Source organism: Alligator mississippiensis, chromosome 10 (genome assembly GCF_030867095.1).
Source record: "Alligator mississippiensis isolate rAllMis1 chromosome 10, rAllMis1, whole genome shotgun sequence".
Lineage (NCBI taxonomy): Eukaryota > Metazoa > Chordata > Crocodylia > Alligatoridae > Alligator > Alligator mississippiensis.
Genome location: NC_081833.1, coordinates 34753460 through 34776674, shown reverse-complemented (window position 1 = coordinate 34776674; position 23215 = coordinate 34753460). Strand labels below are relative to the sequence as shown.

At 55.8% G+C, this 23215-nt stretch overlaps 1 protein-coding gene across 2 annotated transcripts; it reads left to right on the top strand.

The window, feature by feature from the left end:
• Window positions 1-829: 829 nt before the first annotated feature.
• PARD6A (par-6 family cell polarity regulator alpha) lies at window positions 830-21847 on the top strand. Of its 2 annotated transcripts, none has more exons than XM_006275597.4 (3): window positions 830-968; window positions 3382-3604; window positions 20552-21847. In XM_006275597.4, the coding sequence occupies exons 1-3, from the start codon at window positions 906-908 to the stop codon at window positions 21367-21369; spliced, it is 1104 nt and encodes a 367-aa protein (XP_006275659.2). In that variant the 5' UTR covers window positions 830-905; the 3' UTR covers window positions 21370-21847. The 2 variants fall into 2 exon arrangements, with proteins under 2 accessions (XP_006275659.2, XP_019344532.1); XM_019488987.2 differs by lacking the exon at window positions 830-968 and adding an exon at window positions 1963-2072.
• Window positions 21848-23215: the final 1368 nt, after the last annotated feature.

Sequence of the window (23215 nt, the reverse complement as noted above, 5' to 3'; positions counted from 1 at the left end):
AGCCACGGGGAACACAACTCGCCGCGGTGGAAGTTAAGTGCAGCAAAGTCTCGGACTCGAGAGCAACACTGCGGAGACAGGCAGCCCCGTGCAGCTCCCAGGGGACGGAAGTACGGGACAGGTGCCCCTGCCTGCCGGTGGGCAGGACTTGGATGCCACAGTCTGGGAGGTGTCACTCGGAGCCAGCCCAGGAACGCGGGCTGCTCGGACCCGCGGAGCACGCCCTGGGCAGCAGGAGATCCGGCAAAGGCTGACCCCAGCCCCAGCGCCCTGCACAGCCTCCTAGCCCATGGGCAGGCAGAGCAGGGTGCCCTCGTGCACTTGGCAGCCACGTGCTAGGCAGGCTTGGCACTGGGCACTGCTCTAACACCTCCCGCTGTTGACACGTGCAGATCAAGCAACTTCCAAGCGTGGCTCGAGCAGGCTCGGCTGCTCCGCGCGGGTCCCGTCTTGCCGGACAAACAGCGGTCCGTGGCGGGCTTAGTCCTGCCCAGCTACCCCGGACACGCCCCCGGGGCAGTTCTGTCCTCTTCGCCCGCCGGCGGCCCTTTCAGAGCAGCTCTGGCCCTGCTCCCCCGGGCAGTTCTGCCCGCTCCCGCCGGGCTCGGCTCCGCGCCGCAGCCGCTCGCTCCTGCCCCTTTCCCCACCCCGGACGCTGAGACACCTCGGAACGCTCCCGCCCCGTTACCTAGGCGACGTTGTCAGCAACCTTCCATCCTTGCGCAGGGGACGTTCTGCCCCCGCCCCCTGGCCCGGCCTCAGCCAATCTCGCCGCAGCCCCCAACCTGCTCGGGTGACGTCATGGCCGGTGAAAACCCCCCCGTGGCCGCAGGAGCAGTAGGCAGTGCGGGGCGGGGAGGCGGCGGGAGGAGCTGCGGGCCCGGCCCGGCCCAGCCCGGCCCAGCATGGCCAAGCACCATCGCACCCCGGCGCGGAGCCCGGAGCCGGTCATCGAGGTCAAGAGCAAAGTAAGCGGCGTCCCCCCTCCCCCGCGAGCTCCCCTGGACCCGGCCCTGCCCCCGGGTCTCCGCCGCCGCCGGCTGCGTCTCCTAGGTCTGCCCTCGGTCCGTTTCCCATCCTCCCTCCCTCGGTGCCCGGCTCCTCGGCCCGCCGGCGCCGCGTCCGGGCACAGGTAGAGCGATCGCGCTGCACGCCGCGGCCCCTCCGGGCAGACCCGTAAACACAGGGAGGCGCGCTGAGACCCCGGGAAGGCGCTGCCAGCCCAGAGGCAAGGCCAGGAACCGGCTTCCCTGCCGTGCCAGGAGGCTTGTGTTTTTTCAGGGGAAGCCTATTCCAGGGATTTCCCCGCGCCTGGCTGCCTCCTCCGCCGGCTGCCCAGGCAGGAGGGGGACCGCTCTCAACCTGCAGCAGAGTACCCCTGGAGTTGCTTGGATATTGGGGTGGGCGATTATTTATATGCCTGAGCACTAATGCTGAAGCAGCCACAGGAATGCCAGGGCTGCCACTTGTGGGGATTAGATCGCAAATCAGCTGTCTGTTTCTAGATGGAATTGCATTCTCCTTCTGGGGCACGTGAGGAGACCAGTGGGTCTGCTCAATGCCCTGTGCAGTGTGGAGCCATCTAAATACCCAGTGGGTTATGCAATGATGCAACAAAACCAAGCTGGCGGTTTGGAGACTGACAGCTTTGGTATCATCCAGCCTCAGGATGTCTGGGGGCTGGAGGAGGAAGGGCTGTGAACTCTGAAACTGGAAAGCACAGGATGCTTTGGGTCTGTGTGAAGAGAAAGGAAGCACCGCAGATCAGTTGTGCTCTGTAAACTTTGCCTCCCTGGACTGGGGTGGAAAAACCAAGGGAAGACATGCAGATTCCTAGCTGCACTCCCCCTGGGTTTCTGGCATCTGTTTGTGATAAAATCCTGATAGTGAAATATCTGTGCTCCAGGACAGCACCTTGGCTGCTGGATTCCTAGGACTCTAGAGCAGCTTCTTTGTCTCGGCATTGACTGGCTGACTTTTCTAAGGGAAGGAGCAGTTGGTGCTATTGCTTGGGAAAGAGCCTGGAGGGCAGGGAGAGGACTTTGTTCAGCCCCCAGCATAAAGATCAGGCTGTAAGTAGAGCAAAATCCTCATTTCCTACCTTTTGGTGAACCCCCTTTCTTCCAGCCCTGGCATGAGTAGTACGAGCTCATGTGTCGGCACTGACACGATTGCAGGTGTCCTCATTAGTCTCTCTCTGGTTAAAGTTGCTGGGTAGACTTTTATTTTAGCCTCCAGTGGATTAATCCATTGGGCGGAAGCATAAACAGGAGCTGGGCAGTGCAGCCAGAGCGGCTAGGGCACAGGACCACCTGGGGAACTAGAGCTCCAGCAGTGTCCACTATGAGTAGCTTTCCCTGGATGATTTTTAGCCTTCCCGTTGGGAGTGGATGCAGCATGGCAGCCCCCCATGGAGTTGCCTCAGACACCTGAGTGCATTTCTCTGTGTCTCATGTGCACCGTTTCCTTGCCAGCTCTGTCCAGTAGGGAAGTGGGTGAAACCCCAGTGCTGTGGCAGAGTGCTGACATAGCAGAGCAGCGGGGCGTAGCAGTTCTGCACATACCTGGTGTGGGGGAGGCTTTGTTTACATGGGAGTGGAGGGAAATTGGCTGCCTTTTTGCACAACAATCTAGCAGTGCTAGAACTCTGATCTGCATTGCAAAATAATGCTGGGAAAGAGACTTCTTCCTGTAGCACCCTACTACTTTAGTCATGCTTTTTAGTGCCTTATGTTATATGGCTAGAACTGGCCTAGTGCAGGGACAGTGATCTTTCCTTTGCTAAATGGATGGCTGTCAATGTGCATCTCTACCTTTGGCAGACTTCCTGCCAACCCCCTCCAGCTTCCTTGCCCCAAGGAGCTCCCCTCTGACCTGCCTTGGTACTCATGATCCCAATAACAGACATTCCTTCCTGTGGTGCCTCCCACCCCTTCTCAGCACTCAAAGCAGTAAATCAAGCCAGGATCCTCAGGCTCTGGACTCTGTGGTGGGAGGGTGCTCAGATGGAATAACGTTGCCAGTCTCTGATGGGCTGGAAAATGTGTTCTAGGGTCATGAGGGAGGCAAGGTGACACTTAAGGCTCTCCAGCAGGGAGTCAGTCTGTGTAGACATGTTCTCCCTGGTGAAAGGACTTACACAGTCTGACTTCACTCCATGTGGTTGTAGACATGAAGTACTACTAAGACATGGTGGCTGGCAAGGGGTCTGGCTGATTCTGTATGGGCTGGGCTGTAGATGAAGTCTAGCGTTGCACTCCTTATACTCTTGTGACTTCCTGAGAAGTTCCGAGCAGGTGCCATTGGTGGCCCGGCCCGGCCCGGCCCTGCGTCCTAGTGGTGCTCTCTAGCCCTGGACCTGACTGCTCTTCTCTCCCCCAGTTTGACGCTGAGTTCCGTCGCTTTGCCATGAAGCGCTCCAGCGTGGGTGGCTTCCAGGAATTCTACCAGCTGATACAGACAGTCCATCAGATCCCTTACGTAGATGTGCTGTTGGGATACACAGACATTCATGGGGACTTGCTACCCATCAACAATGATGATAACTACCACAAAGCCCTCTCATCCGCCAACCCGCTGCTCAGAATCATCATCCAGAAGAGGGGTAAGTTCAAGCCCTGGATTCCATACCTTGATATGAATTTCCTTACAGAGGAAAGGGGGCAAGTGTACCTGATGATCCTCTTATTCCAGGACAGTGACTGTCATGCCAGGTACAATCTAGGTTTGCATTGTGATCCCAGGGAATGTTGGTGCCCAGGCACTACAGAGTTGTGTGTCTTGAATACCTATCACAGCTTCCTGTCTGTGAGGGGACCTGGGCTCTTCTGCACTGCTGGGGGTTGTGAATGGCTGGTATGTACCACAACCCTGTGAATTTTATCCTGACTGTGACGGAAACTGTTCATTAGGGTGGTTTGTGAGTTTGACAGTGACTTAACTTTCTGGTGGAGTGAAGGAGCAGCTGGATGTGGGCTTCCTGGACTCCTCTGGGTATATGTTGCAGTTGTGCCTGGCGGTGGGTGGGTGTGTAGTGAGACAACATGACAGATTATCCATAAATGCAAGAGAGAAGTATGGGCATCCACAAACTAATATCCCCTACTAGGCTACTGGCTATGCTATGTTCCCCTTTGGAAAAGATCCAGAGAAGGATGGCTTTTTTTTCTTATGGTAGGAGGTCTTTCTTCATTCTGACTTCTGCAAACTTCATTTTATGCGCACACCCTCTGGCAAGGCAGGGGTTACATTACAGCTGTGTTGGCAGACTGAGGGGCTTTCTCTTCCTTTTAGTGGGAGAAGGCCAGTCATCTCAACAGTAGCCCAGGAGCTGACTTCTCTCACACAGAACAGTTCCATAGAGGTAAGAACAGAATTTCCTTCTTTCTGCTTAATCAAACTCCAAGATACCAATATAACTGAAGCTTTTTAATAGCTAAAAGTTCATTAAGTGTGGCTGTCTCTCTAGGACTCCAGCCAGCCACAGCACCCGTGGGCAGGGAGGCATTGAGGAATCCTATTACAATACTGACACAATTCCATCCAGGAAGAGCACATACCAACTGCTGAAACTTCCTTAGCCTGACGAAGGGTTTTTGACCCCGAAAGCTTGCTTAATAATTATTTTCCAACTATTTGGGTTGGTCTAATAAAAGATACCAGATTCACCCAAGGAACCTTGTCTGCCAGTACTGACACTAGCACTTGTGTCAGACTGCTTGATTGCAACGATACATCAGAGTCCTCTTCCAAAAAAAAAAAGTGGGGGGGGGGGGCAGCTAAGAAGCATTCATCGAACTCACCCAGCTCAGCAGGGCACCGTTTAATAGCTGTTTATGTGCTGGGGGGAAGTATGTGGCATTCAAGGCAATAGAGTTAAAGACTCTTAGGTATACTGCAGGACAGTCAGCATTCTCTATGGACTTGCTGCAAGTAGTTTAATTTCTGGTAACTCTTCTATTAAGAACTAAAGCCCTGCCTCTTTAAAGCCCTCTTGTCCTGCAGAGCAAATTCTACTGAAAGGACAAACAGTTCCTAGAAAAAATTCACTTTCTTTTCACAAAGGGCAGGTGAAATTTTTAGCCACCAGGGTTGTAACTTACATCCTGCCAACCCCTATTTCCATGCAGTGTCCTGAAATGTCAGGCAGTGTTACTAATGCATGACTCACAAGTGACTGTGTTCCACCCCAGAGGTGGGTGAATTTTGCCTCTGCATGTGTGTAACTGGGAAGAATGCATTGGGAGGTAAGCTGCTTTCTTTACTTCTATATAAAAAGCAGAAACAAAAATATCAAATGCATCTGTTACCCTGCAGCTTTCAAACTTCTTTCAGGCCAGAGGATACAGGAGCATTTCAACAATCCACACAAACCAAGCACTTAGCTGACTCTGAGTGCCAATGAAATACAACTTCCTCTGGAGTGGAACAAGCAATGTTAGTTAACACACACTGTCATTTAAGCAGGAAGCAAAGGCTACTACCACTTCCATTTGAGCTGAAGGGAAAGTCAGTTGGCAGATAATGATAATACAAATTAGATTCAACTATGAGTTTTGTGGCCAAATGCCCTGAGTCCAGCAAATCTGGTCTATAAAGTTCCTTTGGTACAAATGGTCAGAAGTTGCATCTGCTGTCTAGTCTGAATGCAGCAGAGCATGCTCAAGGGCTGAGCTGTGGCTCTGGGTTTAGCACCGACTCTTGGAAGTGTTGCCTGCTGACTTGCTATGTCTTTTCACTTTGTGAGGAAAAACAGAGAGCCTCTGGGCTGGCGCTCCCTACATCCCCTTGGTAACGCTTCAGTCCCAGCCTGACTTTCCTCTGCCATCATTCATAGGCTGTAGCTTAATTGATCCACCAGAAATCATGCAGTCCCAGGGGTCTCCAAACATTGAGAGTAGCTAGTCATCCCCTGTAGGCACAGTTTGGGACATCCTGGTTCTAGGTGCTCTCCAAACATTTGCTTTAACAGAAGGAAATCTTGCTGCTTGCAGAGGTCTCCACACAGCCCTGCATCATGTTCCACAACCAGTTTGTGGTCTCTCAGATGCACCAGGGTGTCGGGGGCTTGTAGTATTGGCTTGTTGTTCCCGCGGGATGTAGTGTCTGACAGAACTTTTGCTCTTCTCCATAGTCTGACATTCCTGGGGTCGGGGCGTATCACAGGCTAATGTGGGAGCTACTGTTTGGGAAGAGGTAGGGGGCAGGTCACTGCTTGGTAAGAGGCCAGAGGGTGCAGTCCATGGAGACTATACCTACCTATGGCCTCTCCCTAACCCTGTTGCTGGAGATAATCCTGGCCCCTTGTGAGCTGTGTCTAACCCCTGCTCACCATCAGGGAAACTGAGGAACTGAGTAATTGGAGTGACTTGCTCACAGGCACAGAGAAAATTGGTCCCAGACTCCTGTTTCCTGTTCTTTAGCTTTGGGAACCTTCCTAGGGTACCTTCAAGCAGCCCTTCCTTGCCCCAGTGTGTGGGGCACCTCTGCTGTAGGTACATCCAGGACCAGGCCTGCAACTGTGTGTCCTCAGTTTGACTCTGGAGGATCTGGTTGGTTCTTTCAGTTCACAATAAGATACTTGCATGATCAGGCTGGTGCTGGATGGTTCTTGGGTCACTAGCTGATGGCTCCTGTCTGGGCCTGGACTCCCGAGTGGGAAGCTGGCTTGGGACTGGGTCAGGGCTCTGCTTTTGTCCACCCTACTTAGGGATGGGGCAGCAGGGCAGCTTGCCCTCGAGGGGCACTGTCGCTGTATGCAGTGGTGCCATGCCCTGCTCCCCCTGCCCCCAGTCTGCAGAAGCACGTCAGCCAGAGCAGGGAAGGCTGAGTCATTGGCTCTCAAGGAAAGCCCTAGGACACAGCAAGCAGCTGAACGTGCGGGGGCTCTGCTCAGATGGGGAACACTGTCTAATCGTGCACTTGCCTGTGCTACACTGTCTGCATCTGCTGTGTGCTCAGAGCAGCAGAGATAAGAGAGGCGGAGGAGAGGCTGACATACAACGCTTGAATGAAAACAAATGGCTCCCTCATGCCTGCAGCTGGCTGTCCCTGCAGCAAGGGCACCAGCAGTGAAGTGGTGCCACGGGCTCGGTGAGGATACAGACAGGAATGTGTGGGGATGCCTGGAGTGGCTTCTTGACAAGCCCAGAGGTGTCTGAGCCAGGTGTCCAAATGCAGCTCATCCCAGGGCTGGGCAGGTGATAAACCCAGCCCAGCCAGGATCTCAGGCCTTCTGAGCCACGTATTTTTCCTGAGGGTGGGTCAGAGGCAGTATATGCCATGGATAACAGCCAATCTGCTGCATGTCTCCTTGCTCTGCCTGTTTAGCCTGTCTGGCCTATGTAGGACTCCATCAGTGTTGTTATGTTAGTGTTGTTTGGGGGTTACCAGTCATGTCGGGCTCCCTCAGTTTTGATGGTCTGTGCACATACGGCCATGATCTTGTTTGTGATGTTAAGCCTGTAACAACCTCACTGTTGCAAGAAAGAGGCTAGGCTTTGGTTCTTAGTGCCAAAGAGTCTACAAACGAGCCTAGGTGCTAACATCCTTGACCAGCTGGTCCATGGTGCTAGCTGGGGCATTTGCAGGCATGAGACACATGTGAACATAACCTCTGAGCTCACTACAGAGTATTAAAAGTTTCCAAGCACCTTATTATACACTGATCAAAACAACACTGTGGTTACAGCATACACATCCTACTTCTCCCTGATCACCTAAACGTATTCAGATGACATTTTCCATATCGTACTTCTCCCCAGTTAATGCACCCTTCCCGCCAAATGTGGAAAGTTGTTTGCCAAGTCAGCCTGACCTTTGTTTTGGTGTACTGTACCGGCCTCAACAATTCATTCTCTATCTTCGGCCTTGGTGGCACCTCTGAAACTAACCAGCCACTTCCCAGCACTTCTGTGCAAGCTGTATGTGGTACGCCTTGTTTTCTGTTTACTGGGGCCTTCTTGGGCCCTGCTAACAGCATGAACCACTCTGTTGTTTGTGTCTCCATTAATCAGTTGTTAAATTAATCTATATTCCAGTGAAGCCTGCAGCCTGCATCATGTGGCATCTTCTCACATGGGCTCTTGACTGGGTCTCTCTAGCAGTGCCGATGCAGGGGTCTGTGTGCTGACAGGAGTGGCCGGAGGGAAGGTCTTGGAGGTGATCTGTCCTGGGCAGGCCATCTCGGCATGCCCTGTGTGTATCCTTAGTACATCCCAGCTCCTTGTCCCAGGCAAGGACCCCAGTGCCAGGGCAGACAATGAAGAAGTTGTGGAGGTTAGGGGCTGCCATTGCACTGGAGACTGGCTCCAGGAGGCTGCTCTGGAAGGCCAAGAGGTCTCGGCATATCAGGGTTCACAGCAGGTGTTGGAGCTGTTGAGCTCGGAGGAGGCCAGAACAGCCCAAGGGAGGCAGCTTTGTATCCTGAGGGAACAGCTCCAGGGTCCTACTGGGTAATGGCTAGGGAGAGAGAGGGCTGCATTACAAAGAGGGAAGCAGGATTGGCTGGGGAAGAAGATGCAGGACCTACCCCGGCTTTGAGGAGCTCGGTGCTTTGTACTAGGCTGGCACTTGGCTGTAGTTTGGAAGCTGCTGTGTCATTGGGGATACAAGTGGCCGAGTCTAGGGTTTCTGTCTGGAGAGAAGCCTGTTGCAGTAGCAGCTGAATTCTCTTGTTGCAGTGTGGCTTGGGTCAGCCAGGCCTAGCACAGGAAGGTAGCGAGGAGGGAAGGCAGGCAGTGTTCTTAGCTCCTGTGGATGATTTCTCATCTTGCCGGTTGGGGGAAGGGCTGGATTGGCTGGCCTGAAGCCTTCTGCTTACTTAGGACACAGAGGGGTGACACGGCCAACGGACAGGAGCAGCATGTACCTCCCCTGCTACGTGCACACTGCATCAGCAGCATGCCCTGGTCCTGCCCTACACTGACCTCTTTTTGGGAGGTGTCCAGGAGGAGGCGGGGAAGGAGGTGCTGTAGGTACCCAGAGCTCCAGGGGATAAGATTAGAGGGGTCCTGTGGTAACCAACCTCCTGAAACATTTTTGCAAGGGAGTCAGAGCTCTTCCACCCCATGCCAGAGCTGGTGGGGCAGGGTGAACACCTGATAATGGAAGTAGTCCCCCTAGCAGCCCATGAGCCCTGAAGCTGGGTTTTCTATGCCTCTGCCTATGGCTTCTCCTATGCAGGCTGCTGAATACTGGTATGCAAGGAGGGCATATTACAGAGATCGGGGAGGAAGGAAACACCATGGACTTGGCAAGAGTAGGGCAGTTCCTGGAAAGGCTCTGTGCCATTTGTTCCCAGGCCATGTTCCTGAAGCTCCCATCACTCCCATACTGCATTGCTGGGCAAGGATGGATTCTCCTGGGCTAGCCATTGTGGGCAGATGATGACTGAGCCAAGCATGGGGCAAGGGCACAGCGCTTCACCAGCCTGTAGTGACCCCATGAAACTGAGCCACCCTGGCCAGATAAAACTGGTTCTCAAGCTAAGCCTAAGTAGCAACTCCCCTTGATTTTTACTAGAACTAGGAGCCTCCTCTCCAAGCTGTTGCTTTGTGCTCATCTGTCCTGTCCCCTCCCAAAGCAGGCTGCAGTGCACTGTGGGGTTTGTGATCCTCTCAGATAATCCTGTGAGGCCTCTTGCAGGTTGAAGATAACAAACCAGGAGCCAGAGGCCAACAGCACTCTGGGGAGAGCTGGCAGCAGACTACTTTGCTCCATGGGGCTTTGTCCCTGCATGGGGCCTAGATGCCGCAGATCAAGGTTTCCACTAAGGATGCTGCATCTGAGCCCTGCTGGCTCCTGGGAAGCAACATTCAAAATTAATGCTCTGATACAGTCAGGAGGGAGATGCACTGCAGGGAGGGGAGGCTGCTGTGGTGGAGTGGGTGAGGGAGGGCATTTTCACTAAAGCTTGCCCACATCGCAGACCCCTGGTTCCCTTCCCTTGTCCCAGGGAGGGGATTTCCTGGGGTGGAGGCAAGGAAGGAGTACCCTGAGTTGGCAGCTTGTGAGCCATTTATTGCTGTGCAAGCCTGGCAAGGAGAGCTTGGGAATCTCTAGCAAGTCCAGGCCCCTGGGCCCCACTGGCCCCAGAGGCTCTTACAACACTGCTAGGCACTGAAGGGACTGCTGCTGTCTCCAGAGGGCAGGCTGGGCACAGGCAGTGGCAGACCCAGTCTTGCCCATCAGGAGCCTGGAGTCCTATCTCTCTGGCCCCCTGTTGGCAGACAAGACCTGAGCAGGCCACAGGGAGGGCTGGCCAGGGCAGTGGGAAGCTGAAGGCAGGCTGTTGGCTCCTTTGATCAGGGGTTCAGTCTCGCTGCCAGGCTCTGGGCTGCTGAGTGCCAGCTGGCCTCTCCTCCTGCACCCTCTGCCCCACAAGCTAGCTGTGTGCTCAAGTCCCTCTTGGCAGACAAGGTTCCTTGGGTGAATTTGATATCTTTTATTAGACCAACCCAAATGGTTGGAGAATAGTTATTAAGCAAGCTTTCGGGTTCAAAAAGGGTTTTTGAACCCGAAAGCTTGCTTAATAACTATTCTCCAACCATTTGGGTTGGTCTAATAAAAGATATCAAATTCACCCAAGGAACCTTGTCTGCCTATATCCTTAGACCAACACGGCTACAACCTAAACCCCTGCAAGTCCCTCTTGTACCTTTCCAAGGAGTCTGTCAGTAGCACCTGTTGCTTTGGGAGGTGGCTGCAGCTGGGTACAGGGGAAGCATGTGTGATACTGTCTCTTGGCCACTTCCATGAGTTCCCTTCACCTCCAAACTTCTGGTCCCTGCTCTTCTTTGCAGAGGAACACGCCACCTGTTAATGCTCTGATACCCCTGCCATGCTCAGCCACAGGCTTCAAATTCGGAGACCAGGCAGCTCCCTGTGCTGTCAGTGGGTTTGCCCAGGTGGAACTGAGCGTGACTTGACAGTCACTCCTGATGGTGCGCAGGAGGGAGTGGGCTGTGGCTATCCCAGGGGAGTGCCAAACTGCGTAGGTGCTAATGCTGTGGGGTGGGGGCACATCAAGGGAACAGGAGGTTTGAAACTGGCCCTGTCTTAACAGAAGACTCCCTATACCAGGGGGGTCCAAACTTTTTGAATGTGGGGTTGGATCATGAACTTTTTATCACCCAGTGGGCCGGCGAGCCATATTCAAAGACGTCACAGGAAGTGGTATCATATCAGGAAGTGATGTCATGTGACCTTTGACACCAGTGAAGTTGCAGGGGTTGACATGGTGCTGGCTGACATGGCATGCATGCCCGGGTTGACATGGTGCTGCAGGAGCTGCTTGGCTACAACCAGGTTGACCTGGTGCTGGAGAAGCCGCGGGGCCAGGCCGGGGTTAACCTGGGGCCCGCCCAGCCTGCCAGTGCCATGCCCGGGTTGACATGGTGCTGCAGGACCCGCCTGGGCAGAACCGGGTTGGCACCGGCCAGGAAAAGCAGCATGCAGCTGAAGCCAGCTTCCCATGTGCTGCTGGGGACGGGAGGAGGCTGGCCAGGTCTGCACCGGCCAGCAGAAGCCACTTGGGACTGACCGTTGCAGGCTCTTCCTGTCCTGAGCGGCACACGGCTCCGCCGCCGCTTCTGCTGGCCGGTGCAGACCTAGCTGGAGACCTGGAGAAGCCTGCCATCTATACCTTGCCTGAGGATGAAGAGAAGGGGTGGAGAGTGCTATGGACCAGGTGAACTGCAAATCCTCCAGCATGTGCACCCATCTGCAATAACCTGGCTGATTGAGGAGTCGGCCATCTGGATGGTCTTGCTCCCCTGTGGAGGGGTTAGGCTCCATTAATGCCCAGCAGTGTCTCCTGCTGACTCAGCATCATGGGGGAAGGGTGCCAGAGGGCTGGAAGAGCTGTCTAGGGCTGTCTGCATTATCTCCTCCCAGATCCAGGGAGCCCTGCCTGGAGTCTCTCGCCTGTGCACTCTCCTGAAGCTGGAACTCAAGGTGACTGAAGCAAACAGCAGCTATTCCAGCTGATGGTGTAGTTGGGGGATGGGCATGGGGGTGGCCAGGGGAGCAAGGGTTAGGTGGGGGCATCCTCATCTCAGTGGTCAGGATCCAGCAAAGCAGTGCTTGTTCTTTTGTGAGTTGGTGTTCTCCCTGCACACCCACCCAGGTGCTGGGGCAGGATTGAGCACTTTCTAGTCATCTTCGGCTGGTGCAGGGATAGAGAGGCAGCATCTATCCTTTGTGTGGCAGAAATACTTGGCCTGGAGAGAGCACCCCTGGGGAGGGCAACTCCCATGAGCTCTGGGGAGGCCTGTCACAGCTGGAGGGCCCCTCCCGGCAGTAGGTTCATCTGTTACAGATGTTCCCCATTACATCAGCCTAGTCCCCTGGGGCTGCATGCACTCTGCTAATGAGCTGTGGGGCCAATGCCTGCTCCCACCTGCCCCACGCATGGCTTGCAGCTGCCCCTGAGGACTGTGCAAGATCTGGGCATTCATTAGAAAATGGGGGTCAGTACAGGGGCCTTTGGCTTGCCCTGTCCTTTTTCTTCCTTCTCCTCCCCCTCCCCCACTCATGGCTGGCTTGCCCAGGAGCTGGAGTGTAGGCTGGGGCTGGGAAGATACACTATCTCTGCTCTGAGCTGATTTATGGGGCTGCAGCTCCACATGACGCTTCCCCTAGCCCAGGCCATGGCAGTAAGGTGCCCCAGTGCAGGGGGAGCCAGGCAGGCAGTGATCAGCCAAGCACCGGATCAGCCAGCAGGACCCTGGGTCATGTCCGTGACTTCCCTGTGACGACTGAGCTCTGACCGTACTCCTGCTGCCCATCTGTGGGAATCTCTGCTCTTAGCTGGTGACTGAAGGTGGGAACAGCCTGCCCAGCTGGATTCTGTTTCCCCTCCAACCAGAAAACCATCTGGTGAGAGAGGCCAGGGGGGGTGAAGAGCCTGGCAGGGGGGGCAGGGATGTGGAACAGCCAAAGCAGTATCTATCCTTGCAAGGCTGCTGCTATCACAGTGGAAATGTGGTGATGAAGCTGTTTACCTGATCATTTGCAATGGGGCCCTTTGGGGTACTGACCCACTAAATAACTGGTCTCCTCACCAGCTGGCCTGGAGCACAAACCTGGGAGTCCACCTCAGTGTGAGCCCCCTGTCCCTATAGAGCTGCCTAGTCATCCATGCACCAGAAGAGACGTGACTTCAGCACGTAGACCCAGCCACACTTTCCCTGTGCTGGCAAAACAAGGCACCCAGGAGATAGCACCCCATGCACCTTGCATGGCTTTAGCTCTGGGACAGGAAGGTATGGACAGAGCTGCTATCTGGCCCACCATGCCCATGTAAGGCAAGGTGCTGGGATGTAGGTTTGGGGTCTAGCCAGTTGCTTCTTACCTGCTTCCTCCTTTCGCATGGCCCAGGTGGCCTTGGATGGTATATCCAGGTGCAAGCACTCTGGCAGGCCCTTTCCTGAGCAGTGTTTGATATGCAAAAGGACAGGGATAGCCAGCCTGCACCATGTGTGCCACACATGGCATGGGCACCCTCTGTGTGTGGCACATAGCAGATTGGGGGGGACAGGGACAGGCAGCACAGTGGCAGATAGGGCAGGGAACGGGAAGCAGAGCAGCAGATCAGGCAGTGGAAGGGGATCAGAATGGCACTCGGGGAAAGTGCAGGGCTAATCTGTGCCATGCCTGCAGAAAAGGCTGGCCCTCACTGCAAATGGGAAGAACCATGCAGCCAAGCTGGAAATGAACTTGTCTTTACCCTCAGTGCCATGGATTCTGGCCCCAGCAGTGATGTGCTAGTGGCCCCAGATAGTACAGGCAGGCTGCACCCTGGCTCTGCCCTGGGGCCTACCACCGAAGCCAGCTTTTCCTAGTAGGCCCCTGCCCCCACCAGGCTGAGGCTGCTGCCTCCCAGAGGAGGAGGTGCTGAGTTGCTCCTATCTGATGGTGACTCAGGCAGCAGAAGAAAATTGCTCACAAAAATAGCCGGGAAAGCCTTGTGGGGCCCTGCAGATTCTCCTGGGCTAAAAATAAGTGTGCTATTCTGTGCACACGGCGAGATATTTATAACTATCAAACCCCTGCAGGCAGGCATGTGCCGTGGGAGAGCACTCGCTGCCTCAGTGCTCAGCCAGGCAACAAGAAGAGCGGACCCAGCAGGGGTCATGGGCTAGTCAGGAGGGACCAGGGGTCTGGCCCTTCCCAGCCCTGTCCAAGTCTTCTCCACCCCCACCTGTCCATATGCTTCAAGCCCAGTTCCACAGGGCTCTGGAAACAAGCCTGGGTCCTGGCCTGTGTGGCAGTGAAGAGCTGTGGCAGCCCTCTGAGCCACCTCCCCTGTGGAGGAAGGATCCCTGAGCTCCATCCACTGTTCAGGGCCAAACCAGTGCTGCAGGGAGCAGTGCAGCTGACTGATAGGGAACTGCCTCCATGTGGTTGGCAGTGCCCTACATGGTGCTGTAGGGAGTGACTTCCTGAAAAAGGTATTGCCATCCTCTCCCCCCAGATCCTAGTAAGCCTCGCTGGGGGCTCTGAGCAACTGGTGCAGGCCCTCCTGAGCAGCAGGACCCAGAAGTGCTCACCTGAGTGAAGCTCAGGGGCTTTGCCAACTGGCAGACAGTGGCCTGGAAGGACCCAGGTGCTTGTAGGCCAGCAAAGCAGAGTGAGGGGACCTCTGTGTCAATAGGTGATTTAGCAGGTACCTGCTCAGTCTGTGCTGCCTCACTGCTGCCAGTAGAGGCTGTGGGTCTGGCAAAGAGAGGTAGGGCCCCTCAGGGGAGCCCACTACCTTCCCAGAGCTGGCTTGGCTGCACATAGACATGAACCAGCTGTTTCAGGACCAGCCTGCTGTGCTCCTCAACCAGAAATGCCTACATCTGTCCCTGCCAGAGCCAATGCAGGAGGAACCTGGAGAATGGAAGAGTGAGGGGGCCTGGCATATAGGAGATCTGGCCTCCAATGGTTTTGAGCTTGACCTGCACTTAGTTTCATAGTTGGTAGAGTCGGAAGGGACCTAAGCAGATCATCAAGTCCGACCCCCTGCCATGGCAGGAAAGGATGCCGGGGTCAAACGACCCCTGCTAGGTGATTGTCTAGCCTCCTTTTGAAGACCCCCAGGGTAGGGGCAAGCACCACTTCCCTTGGAAGTTGGTTCCAGCTCTTAGCTGCCCTGACCGTGAAGTAGTGCTTCCTAATGTCCAGCCTAAATCTACTGTCAGTCAGCTTATGGCCAGGGTGGCACATGGCCAACCGAGCACTTGCCCTTTTCAGTAGTATTTGGGGCTGGGAAGGATTGTTATACAGTGCTTCTACACCAGGAAGGCCCCAGCACAGACACTCTCGTGCCAGTAAGGAAAGTGCTTTGTGGCACAGCTGTTCCTCTCCGGAGCCTGTACAAGTTAACTTGGGAATCTCTCCTCCACCCCACATTGTAGCTCAACTGACCAAGCTTTTCCAGCACAGAGCAGGTCATGAATTCCTGTTGAATTCTTGTGTCTTGAGTTCTGTGGTTTGCCCCTTAACCAACTGGTCCCAGGTGAGCACCTTGGCTGGGACTTGTGTGAGGCCCCTGCATCCTGCTGGCCTCTCACTGAGCTTTTGTGACTCAGGCAATGTGCCTGGCAGTTGTGTGAGGGGGCTGTTCATGTAATTTTGTTTCAAAGGGGCTAGACCAGGGATGCCCAACCTTTTTGCCCCATGGAAAGTGGGGGAGAGGATCCTGGAGGCTGGGCAGTGCCAGGTCTGTCTGTGGGCCAGATCCAGCCAATGGGCTTGATCTGGCACATGGGGCCAGTGCAGCAAGGGGCCAGTGCAGCAATGAGGCGGGTGCAGAGCCCGACCCTGATTCAACTGCCCAAGGAGGCAGAGAGCAGCCCAGTTCCAGTCTGGAAGTGTTTTGGGGGGGGGGGGGGGGGGGTGCAGAGCAGCCCCCATCCATACATATGCAGCAGAGGGGAGGAGGGAATGGGAAGCAGCCCAGCTCTGATCCAGATATGCAGGGGGCAACCCAGCCCCCGTATGGATGGGCAGAGATGGGCCTGACCACAGACTCTGTCCCCTGCCCTTGCAGCCAGGAGAGGAGCTTTAAATCCATGAGTGGAGCCACCGAGACTGCCACCACCCAGACTGCTACTGCAGGGCACTTCCAAAGACACCAACCTTGAAGAGTGTCTTCACTGTGCTGCTTCCTCTGTTATGCCAGGCATTGCATCATGGACATGCTGTGTGTTACCAAGCCATGAGGGGCCATGGACTGTGTTGCATGACAGTGGCCCAGGTGGGCTAGATCTGGCTGTATAGAGCTTCTGTTGGTCCTCCATTGCCAAATTTCCTAACCCAGTTGCCAAATTTCCCAACCCGTGAGGATCCCCAGGGGCTGAATGATATGGCTCTGTGGGCTGGATTTGGCCCACAGGATGGGGGTTGAGCACCCAGGGCTAAACCAGTGGTTCTCAGTCTTTTGGACCCCAGGCAGCCCTCCATAGCTCTGAATTGAGCAGCACCCTATTTCAAAAACTAATTTATTTGTTACAGTGCTTACCTCCTTACAGAGGGGCCAGGCGGTGTGGGCTGGGGAGAGAAAGGAGGAGCAACTGGCCAGGGATGAGTGCATGCTTAACTCCTCACAACCCAAAGTATCCTTAGAAGGACCCCATGGCACCCCAGGGTGCCACAGCCTGGCTGAGCAGGGGTTGGATGAGATGACCTCTTAGGGTGGCTTTCAGACCTGCTTTTCTATGATTCCCATGCTTCTCCTGCTCATGCTGCAGCCCAGCCTAGCTCTGATGGGCTGCTAGGGCCAACAAAGTCCCGTGGCTGATTCTAAGCTCACCCTGACCAGCATCGGATGACTTATAATTTTAAGGAAGCCTTTGCAGCCTGGTGGTGTAGTGACCAGAGCTGCATGAAGAAGCTTGCCATGTGCAGCGTGAAGGTACTCTGCCTGCCCAGTAGGGCTTTGCAGGTCCGTTTGGCCATGCCTTGCCCTGTGTGCATGGAATGGGACATGAATCTCTACAGAGGAAAATGGCTGCAGGGAATGACTTGTGCCCTGGTTCCTGCAGAAGAGCTTCCAGGGTGGCACTGGCTGATAGCGCTGCTTGCCATCCCATCCAAAGCATGTCCCCAGCTGGCACAGGAGAGCCACGCAGTGGGGTTTGGTGGGAGCAACCCATTTCTGCTGGGCCGGTGACAGAGTTTGTGGGGCTGCCTCAGCAGGCCAGGGGCAAAGGTTTGAATGCTCCTATCTGAGGAATGAAAGGAATCTGCCCCTGCCTCCCTCACTCCAGTCTTGCCAGTCTAACTGGTGCCTTCTATGCACAGGCACCTCCCTGGGGTCCTCCTGCAGCTGAACCAGGGCCCCTGTGCCCCCAAGTGGGGCTGCAGGGCCTGGGCTCCTAGGAGCAGAGTTGGCTCTGCACAGCCTCCAGGATCCTCTCCCTCCCCTCTGCCAGCCTCACCCAGGGTGGGCTCCTTCCCCCTCCTCCCAACTTCATCTTCACTCACGAGCCCCCTTGTTTTCAGCCTGGCACTAAGCTGTGTTGCTGCCCTCACTCTGCACTGCTGGCTGGGAACTGTGCATGGAGGCATAGTCCCTGACTTCCTGAGAGTCCAGCGCAACGCTCCTGTATCGTTTGGCCATGTGCCACCCATGATACCTGTCCCATTCCAGGCTCAGGGATGGGGAAGTTGATGTCACTTGGTGTGGCCAGCAGAGTCTGCTTTGCTTTTAGAGCTGTCATTGGCTGCCAGTCAAGGGATGTGTTAGCAGCTTGCCAGTCACTGAGATCTGCTCCTAGCTGGCACCAAAGGGCATCTTCTTCCTTCTCGCTCAGGTTACCTCGTGTTCAGAGCCCCTCACCTGTCCAACCCCTGCAGACTGGAGAGGACTATCTGCCCCTGCTCTACTTGGAGCGCCAGTGTCTGGAGAGGATCCCTAGCTCCTACAGCAGGTTGGAGGGGGTGCATCTCCCGAGGGGCAATGCCAGGCCTGGAGCCCTGGGGCAGTTGGTGGTGCCGTAGCAGTGTTTAAGGCAATGCTTCTGGGGTTTGTCAGAGGCTTCAGCGCCAGTCCCCCTCACTGCTCTCTGTAGCTGGGTGGCCCTGTGGTGGGGCTCTGTGCTGTGACCAAGGGGTTGAGGGGAATGGCTGGAGCTGGTGAAAGAGTCAAGGGCTGCACTGAGTGAGAAAGGAATGAGATCCAAACTGTGCTGAGCCTGAGGTACCTTCTCCCTGTCCCTCCCCTCCCCCCTGCCACACCCATATTCTGCCCTCCCTTGGGCCCTGGCACAGGGGGCTCTTGGTGATGAACAGCCACTTTAGTCCCATGGCAAGCAGCAAGGTCTTCCTGCCAACCCTTGCTGCTCTGCTCTGCTAGGCAGCACAAGCCCTGAGCGATCTGGTCAGCAGCCCCAGAGAGCTGGAGCCCCTGATTCCTAGGCTGCTCGGGGCAGACATCTCTGGTCAGTGCCGGTGCTGTCCCAGCTGGGGCAAGCTGTTCTGTGGGATCTGGCAGCTCCACAGTTAACTTGGAAGGGCATGCCTCAAAGTGTGATTAAATCCAAATTATCCAGATTGCTCTAATCCCAGCCTGGCACGTACAATGTAATCCGTTCCCCAGCACTTGCAGATACCAGACCACTGAGGGGCCAGTCCAGCAGCCAGGCTGCAGGGAGGGAAGGGGGGTAGCGGGAGCAAGACCTTGTTCTGTGGAGGGGGAGCTGGAGGTTGCCGTTCCTTTCACCTGTGCGCTGATCATGGTAGCTGTGCTCCACCTCAGAGGTGGGTGCAGCACAGTGGAGAAGAGGATTCCTGCAAGTTGAGCTGGGGCCCCTGGTGGACACCTTCTCCTCCATGAGCTGCAGCAGCTAGTGTGCAAAAGCCCCTGGCTCATGCTGGTCTTCAGTGGATACCCCCTTGCCTCAGGGTACAAGTGGGGCTGCAGTGCTGGGGTGGGGGCAGGAGCAGGGGTGGGAGCTGAAGCAGCCTGGGCACTGTGTCTGCCAGGCAAGGAAGGAGGTGTAGCCTCTTCCCCCCCCACCACACACACACACTTTCTGCTGAGAGACAGGAAAGCGTTTGCCTAGCCAGAAGCCAGGCCAATTCTGGGCCTGTGGCCCTGCTCTGTAGGTAGTGCAGGGAGTGGTGCCAGCAAGGGCAGAGTAGCTGTTACCAGTCTGGGTAGGCTCCATGGCCCCTCATGGCTTGGTAACACACAGCATGTCCATGATGCAATGCCTGGCATAACAGAGGAAGCAGCACAGTGAAGACACTCTTCAAGGTTGGTGTCTTTGGAAGTGCCCTGCGGTAGCAGTCTGGGTGGTGGCAGTCTCGGTGGCTCCACTCATGGATTTAAAGCTCCTCTCCTGGCTGCAAGGGCAGGGGACAGAGTCTGTGGCATGGCAGCGGAGACTACAGAGCCCAACAGGGAAGCACCCCAAGGACTGTCTCTGGGAGGGGGCAGGGGGCAGCTGTGGAGAAGAAGTTGGCTTGCTTGTAGACAGATGGGCTAACCTGCAAGAGGGATCCCCCATGCCAGGGCCAGAGTGCCCGGGGAATGGGCTTCAGCTGCAGTTAGGGGATGATCTGAACAGGTACATGGCAGGGCTCTGGAGATGCCTTCTGTCTGTGCCTGTGGGGAGGGAGACTTGAGCCGGGCCATCCTGGGGAGATGGCATAGACAGTAGAGGTGTCTTGAAGGGGCCAGGCCTTGGAGAGAGAGAGTTTGGGGGGAAGGTTCTGGCCCTAGGCGTGGGGAAGGGGCTGTAATGCTCGGTGCCAAGGCAGTGCCAGAAGGGTTGGGACTTGGGCTGCATGCCATGCTGTTGGCTGTGCTGCTGACACTGAGACTGGAACAGACCTGGGGGTCTGGCCCATCGGAGCCCTGCTGACATGCCCTCAGTCTTTCTGTCCTGCTAAGCTGAGCTACAAATGACATCGTAGACCCCAGGGAGCATCAGCTGCTCCAGCTGCCATGGCCACCTGGGCTCACAAAGACAGCTCTGCACTCACCTGGGAGCAGGGCGTAGCTGGCAGGGGCCTCTGGGCACTCTTGCACCAAGGAGACAGCAGCACCCTGGAGCTGATGCAGGGCTGGCAGGCCCAGGGGCACTTGGGCCATCCCTTCAGAGCTGAGTCTTGTGCAAAGGGAGCAGCTTGGGTATCTCAGCCTTGTCCAGAGTATTTCTTTTTGTACTTTACAGCCCCCAAGCACTACAACTTCTTTGTTCAGGAAAAGGGAGCCCAGGGCTGGGACAGCAAGGGCTGCAAATCACATGAAGAAGATCAGCAAAGCCCAGGGAGAGCCTAAGATAGGAGGGGAAGTTGCATGGCACCAACTAACACAGGAAGGAGAGGGCCTCAGAAATACCAGGGAAGGGCAGGGAGGGCAGAGGATTCCATATGGGGGACCACAAGTTCTTGTTCAGTTTCCCTGTAGGACCTTACTCCACTCAGGGAACTGTTGCAGCACTGAGTTGCTGGGCCACCATGACCTTGTTCAGCAGAGGCAGGATGAGGCAGTGCCAGCTGGCTCATAGGGGGGCACCTGACTGACCTGCATGCTCTTCTTGCTCCCCTGCAGCTGAAGCGGACTGCAGTGTGTTTGCCTCAAACTCCCTGCAGCGGAAGAAGAAGGGGCTGCTGCGGCCAGCGCACCACCGGGCCAAGCCGCATATCCTGATTGGACTGCCCCAGGACTTCCGGCAAATTTCCTCCATCATCGACGTGGACATCCTGCCCGAGACGCACCGCCGTGTCCGCCTGCATAAGCATGGCTCTGACAAGCCGCTGGGCTTCTACATCCGTGACGGCATCAGTGTCCGTGTGGCCCCCCAAGGTGTTGAGAAGGTCCCTGGCATCTTCATCTCCCGCCTGGTCAAGGGTGGCCTGGCTGAGAGCACAGGGCTGCTGGCTGTCAATGATGAGATCCTGGAGGTGAACGGCATTGACGTGGCTGGCAAGTCCCTGGACCAGGTGACGGACATGATGGTGGCTAACAGTCACAACCTCATCATCACCGTCAAGCCAGCCAACCAACGCAACAACGTCATCCGCAGCAGCAAGGCCTCCGGCAGCTCAGGCATGTCAACGGACAGCACACCCAGCCAGCAGACACCCAGCCCTGCCTCCCAGTACCTGAGCAACTACAGCACAGCTGAGGGTGAGAGCGACGAAGAAGGCGACCTCATTATTGAGAACGATAGTGCCCCCCACTACATCCCGGCCACCTGCCCCAATGGTGGCAGCCTCCTGGACAGGAGCTTTCAACAGAGCCTTTCCCTGAACAGCTCCCAGGGCTCGCTGCACTCCCTGAACAGTCACAATGGCAGCGGGGGCAGCCCAAGCCAGGGCAGCCACAGGGGCAGCCTGCGGGAGGACGGCACAGTCCTCACCCTATAGCCAGCAACCCACCAGGGGGCTGACCTCCTGCACCGGCCAGGTCTCTTGGAGCATTTCTGTATCAGGCCTCAACTGTGCCAGCCCCTTGCTAGGTGGGGCAAGACACAGAAGCAAGGGCACTGGGATGCCACCCAGGGCCCACACCTGCCCTCTTCTCAGGCATTAAGGTATGCTGGCACTTATTGGGACCTGCCAGGAGGGTGGTAGCTGGGACTAGGGCATGGGGGCCCAGCCCTGGCTCCCTGACCCCTCCCTACAGATGCTGCCCCTTCTCTGGAGCTTACCTTCCCCTTCCCCTTCTTTGGGGAACCAAAGTGGTGTTTCTTTGTCTTACTGGACACTGCCTGTGACAGCCATGCCCATGCTTCCCTCCCCCACCCCCCCCATCCCCTTCCAATCAAGTGTTTTTTAATTGTTTTATGAGAATATGCATCACAAATTAATATATTGTAACAGGACATTAAACCTTTTCTAGGAAGTGCTGTCTCTCGTCTCATGCCAGGGCCTTGCCTGACACTGACAGGTCCCCAAAGCAGGCTTCCAGGACACACACACGCCTACACCCGCACACAACGCCGCCACATGCACAATGCAGCCTTCCAGGACACTCTGCTGGATGCACACCTTACTGGGGTTATTTGACCTCTGCAGTCTTTCCTGCCTGAGAACAGCAGGGCTGGACCCAATGATGTCACAAGGTCCCTTCCAGCCCTAAACTTCTTTGAATCTGAGGGCAGAGCTACTGCCTCACCCCCAGCCCTCCCAGACTGCTGCCCTGGCTGCTCGCATACACTGTAGCAGTGCCATGCTCATGGACCCATGTGGGCTCCTTCCTCACCCTGTGTAGCTCTCACAAGGTGTCAGAAGCAGGTTGGATGAACCACCCTGGCAGACTGGGTACAGCAAAGGGATCAAGCTGCCCCTGAGGATGCCAGCCACAGCCCAGGAAGACTCCCCCCCAGAGACTTGGCTCCAACTTTCTGGGGCCAGCAGTGCCAACTCACATGCAGGGGCTGCCTTTTCTGTGGCCAGTGGACTGAGGCTAGTTGTTTCCTAGTTGCTCAAAGCTCTGAGGTTTGGGTCAGTCTAAAGCCTGCTCTTTATTTCTCTGCCATAAAGCATGTCTCAGCTGCCTGGCTCCATTCCCACAGCTTGGGGCTGTCTCATCTGTCTGTCCCATAGGGCCCAGCCACCTCTGACTTGTCCTGTCCTTGCATCTCTGAACTGCAGCTCCCACAGCCCAGGCCTGAGGGAGAATGAGCTGGGCCACACATCTAGGACTGCTTTAAAAGGCTCCTAGGGGATACCTAGAGATGCCCCCACAAATACTCCACTGCATTCTCCCAGGGGATAACTGCCAGTCCTCCTAGGCAGTGCCCTCCTCCACTTTAGTGTCCATCCCTGGCTGTATGAGTCTTTGTTAGCACCCTTCCACACCCTTCTCCCTGTGCAAACCCACCACTCACTAGACCAGTGGAACCAACCTTTTTGGCAGCTGTGCTACAAATTAGTGCTGCACCTTCTTGGAGTGCTACTCCAATCCCCTTCCCTGCCCAATCTGCTGCTTTGCCTTCTGCTCCCTGCCTAATGTGCTGCACTGCTTTCAGACCTATCTGCTGCTGTGCTGCTTATCCCCTCCCTGAGCTGCTGTGTGCACACATGCAGAGGGTACTCGTACCATGCATGCTGTAGGTTGGCCACACCTAGATGATGTCCTGGACAGTGTCTCATGGAGCTGCTCCTAACCATGTGCTGCCATCTGGACCCATCATCCATGCACATTCCTGCTGCAGAAGGGTGTTCGATGCTCTGCCTGGATCCAGATGCTAGCACAGCTGGCAAAGGC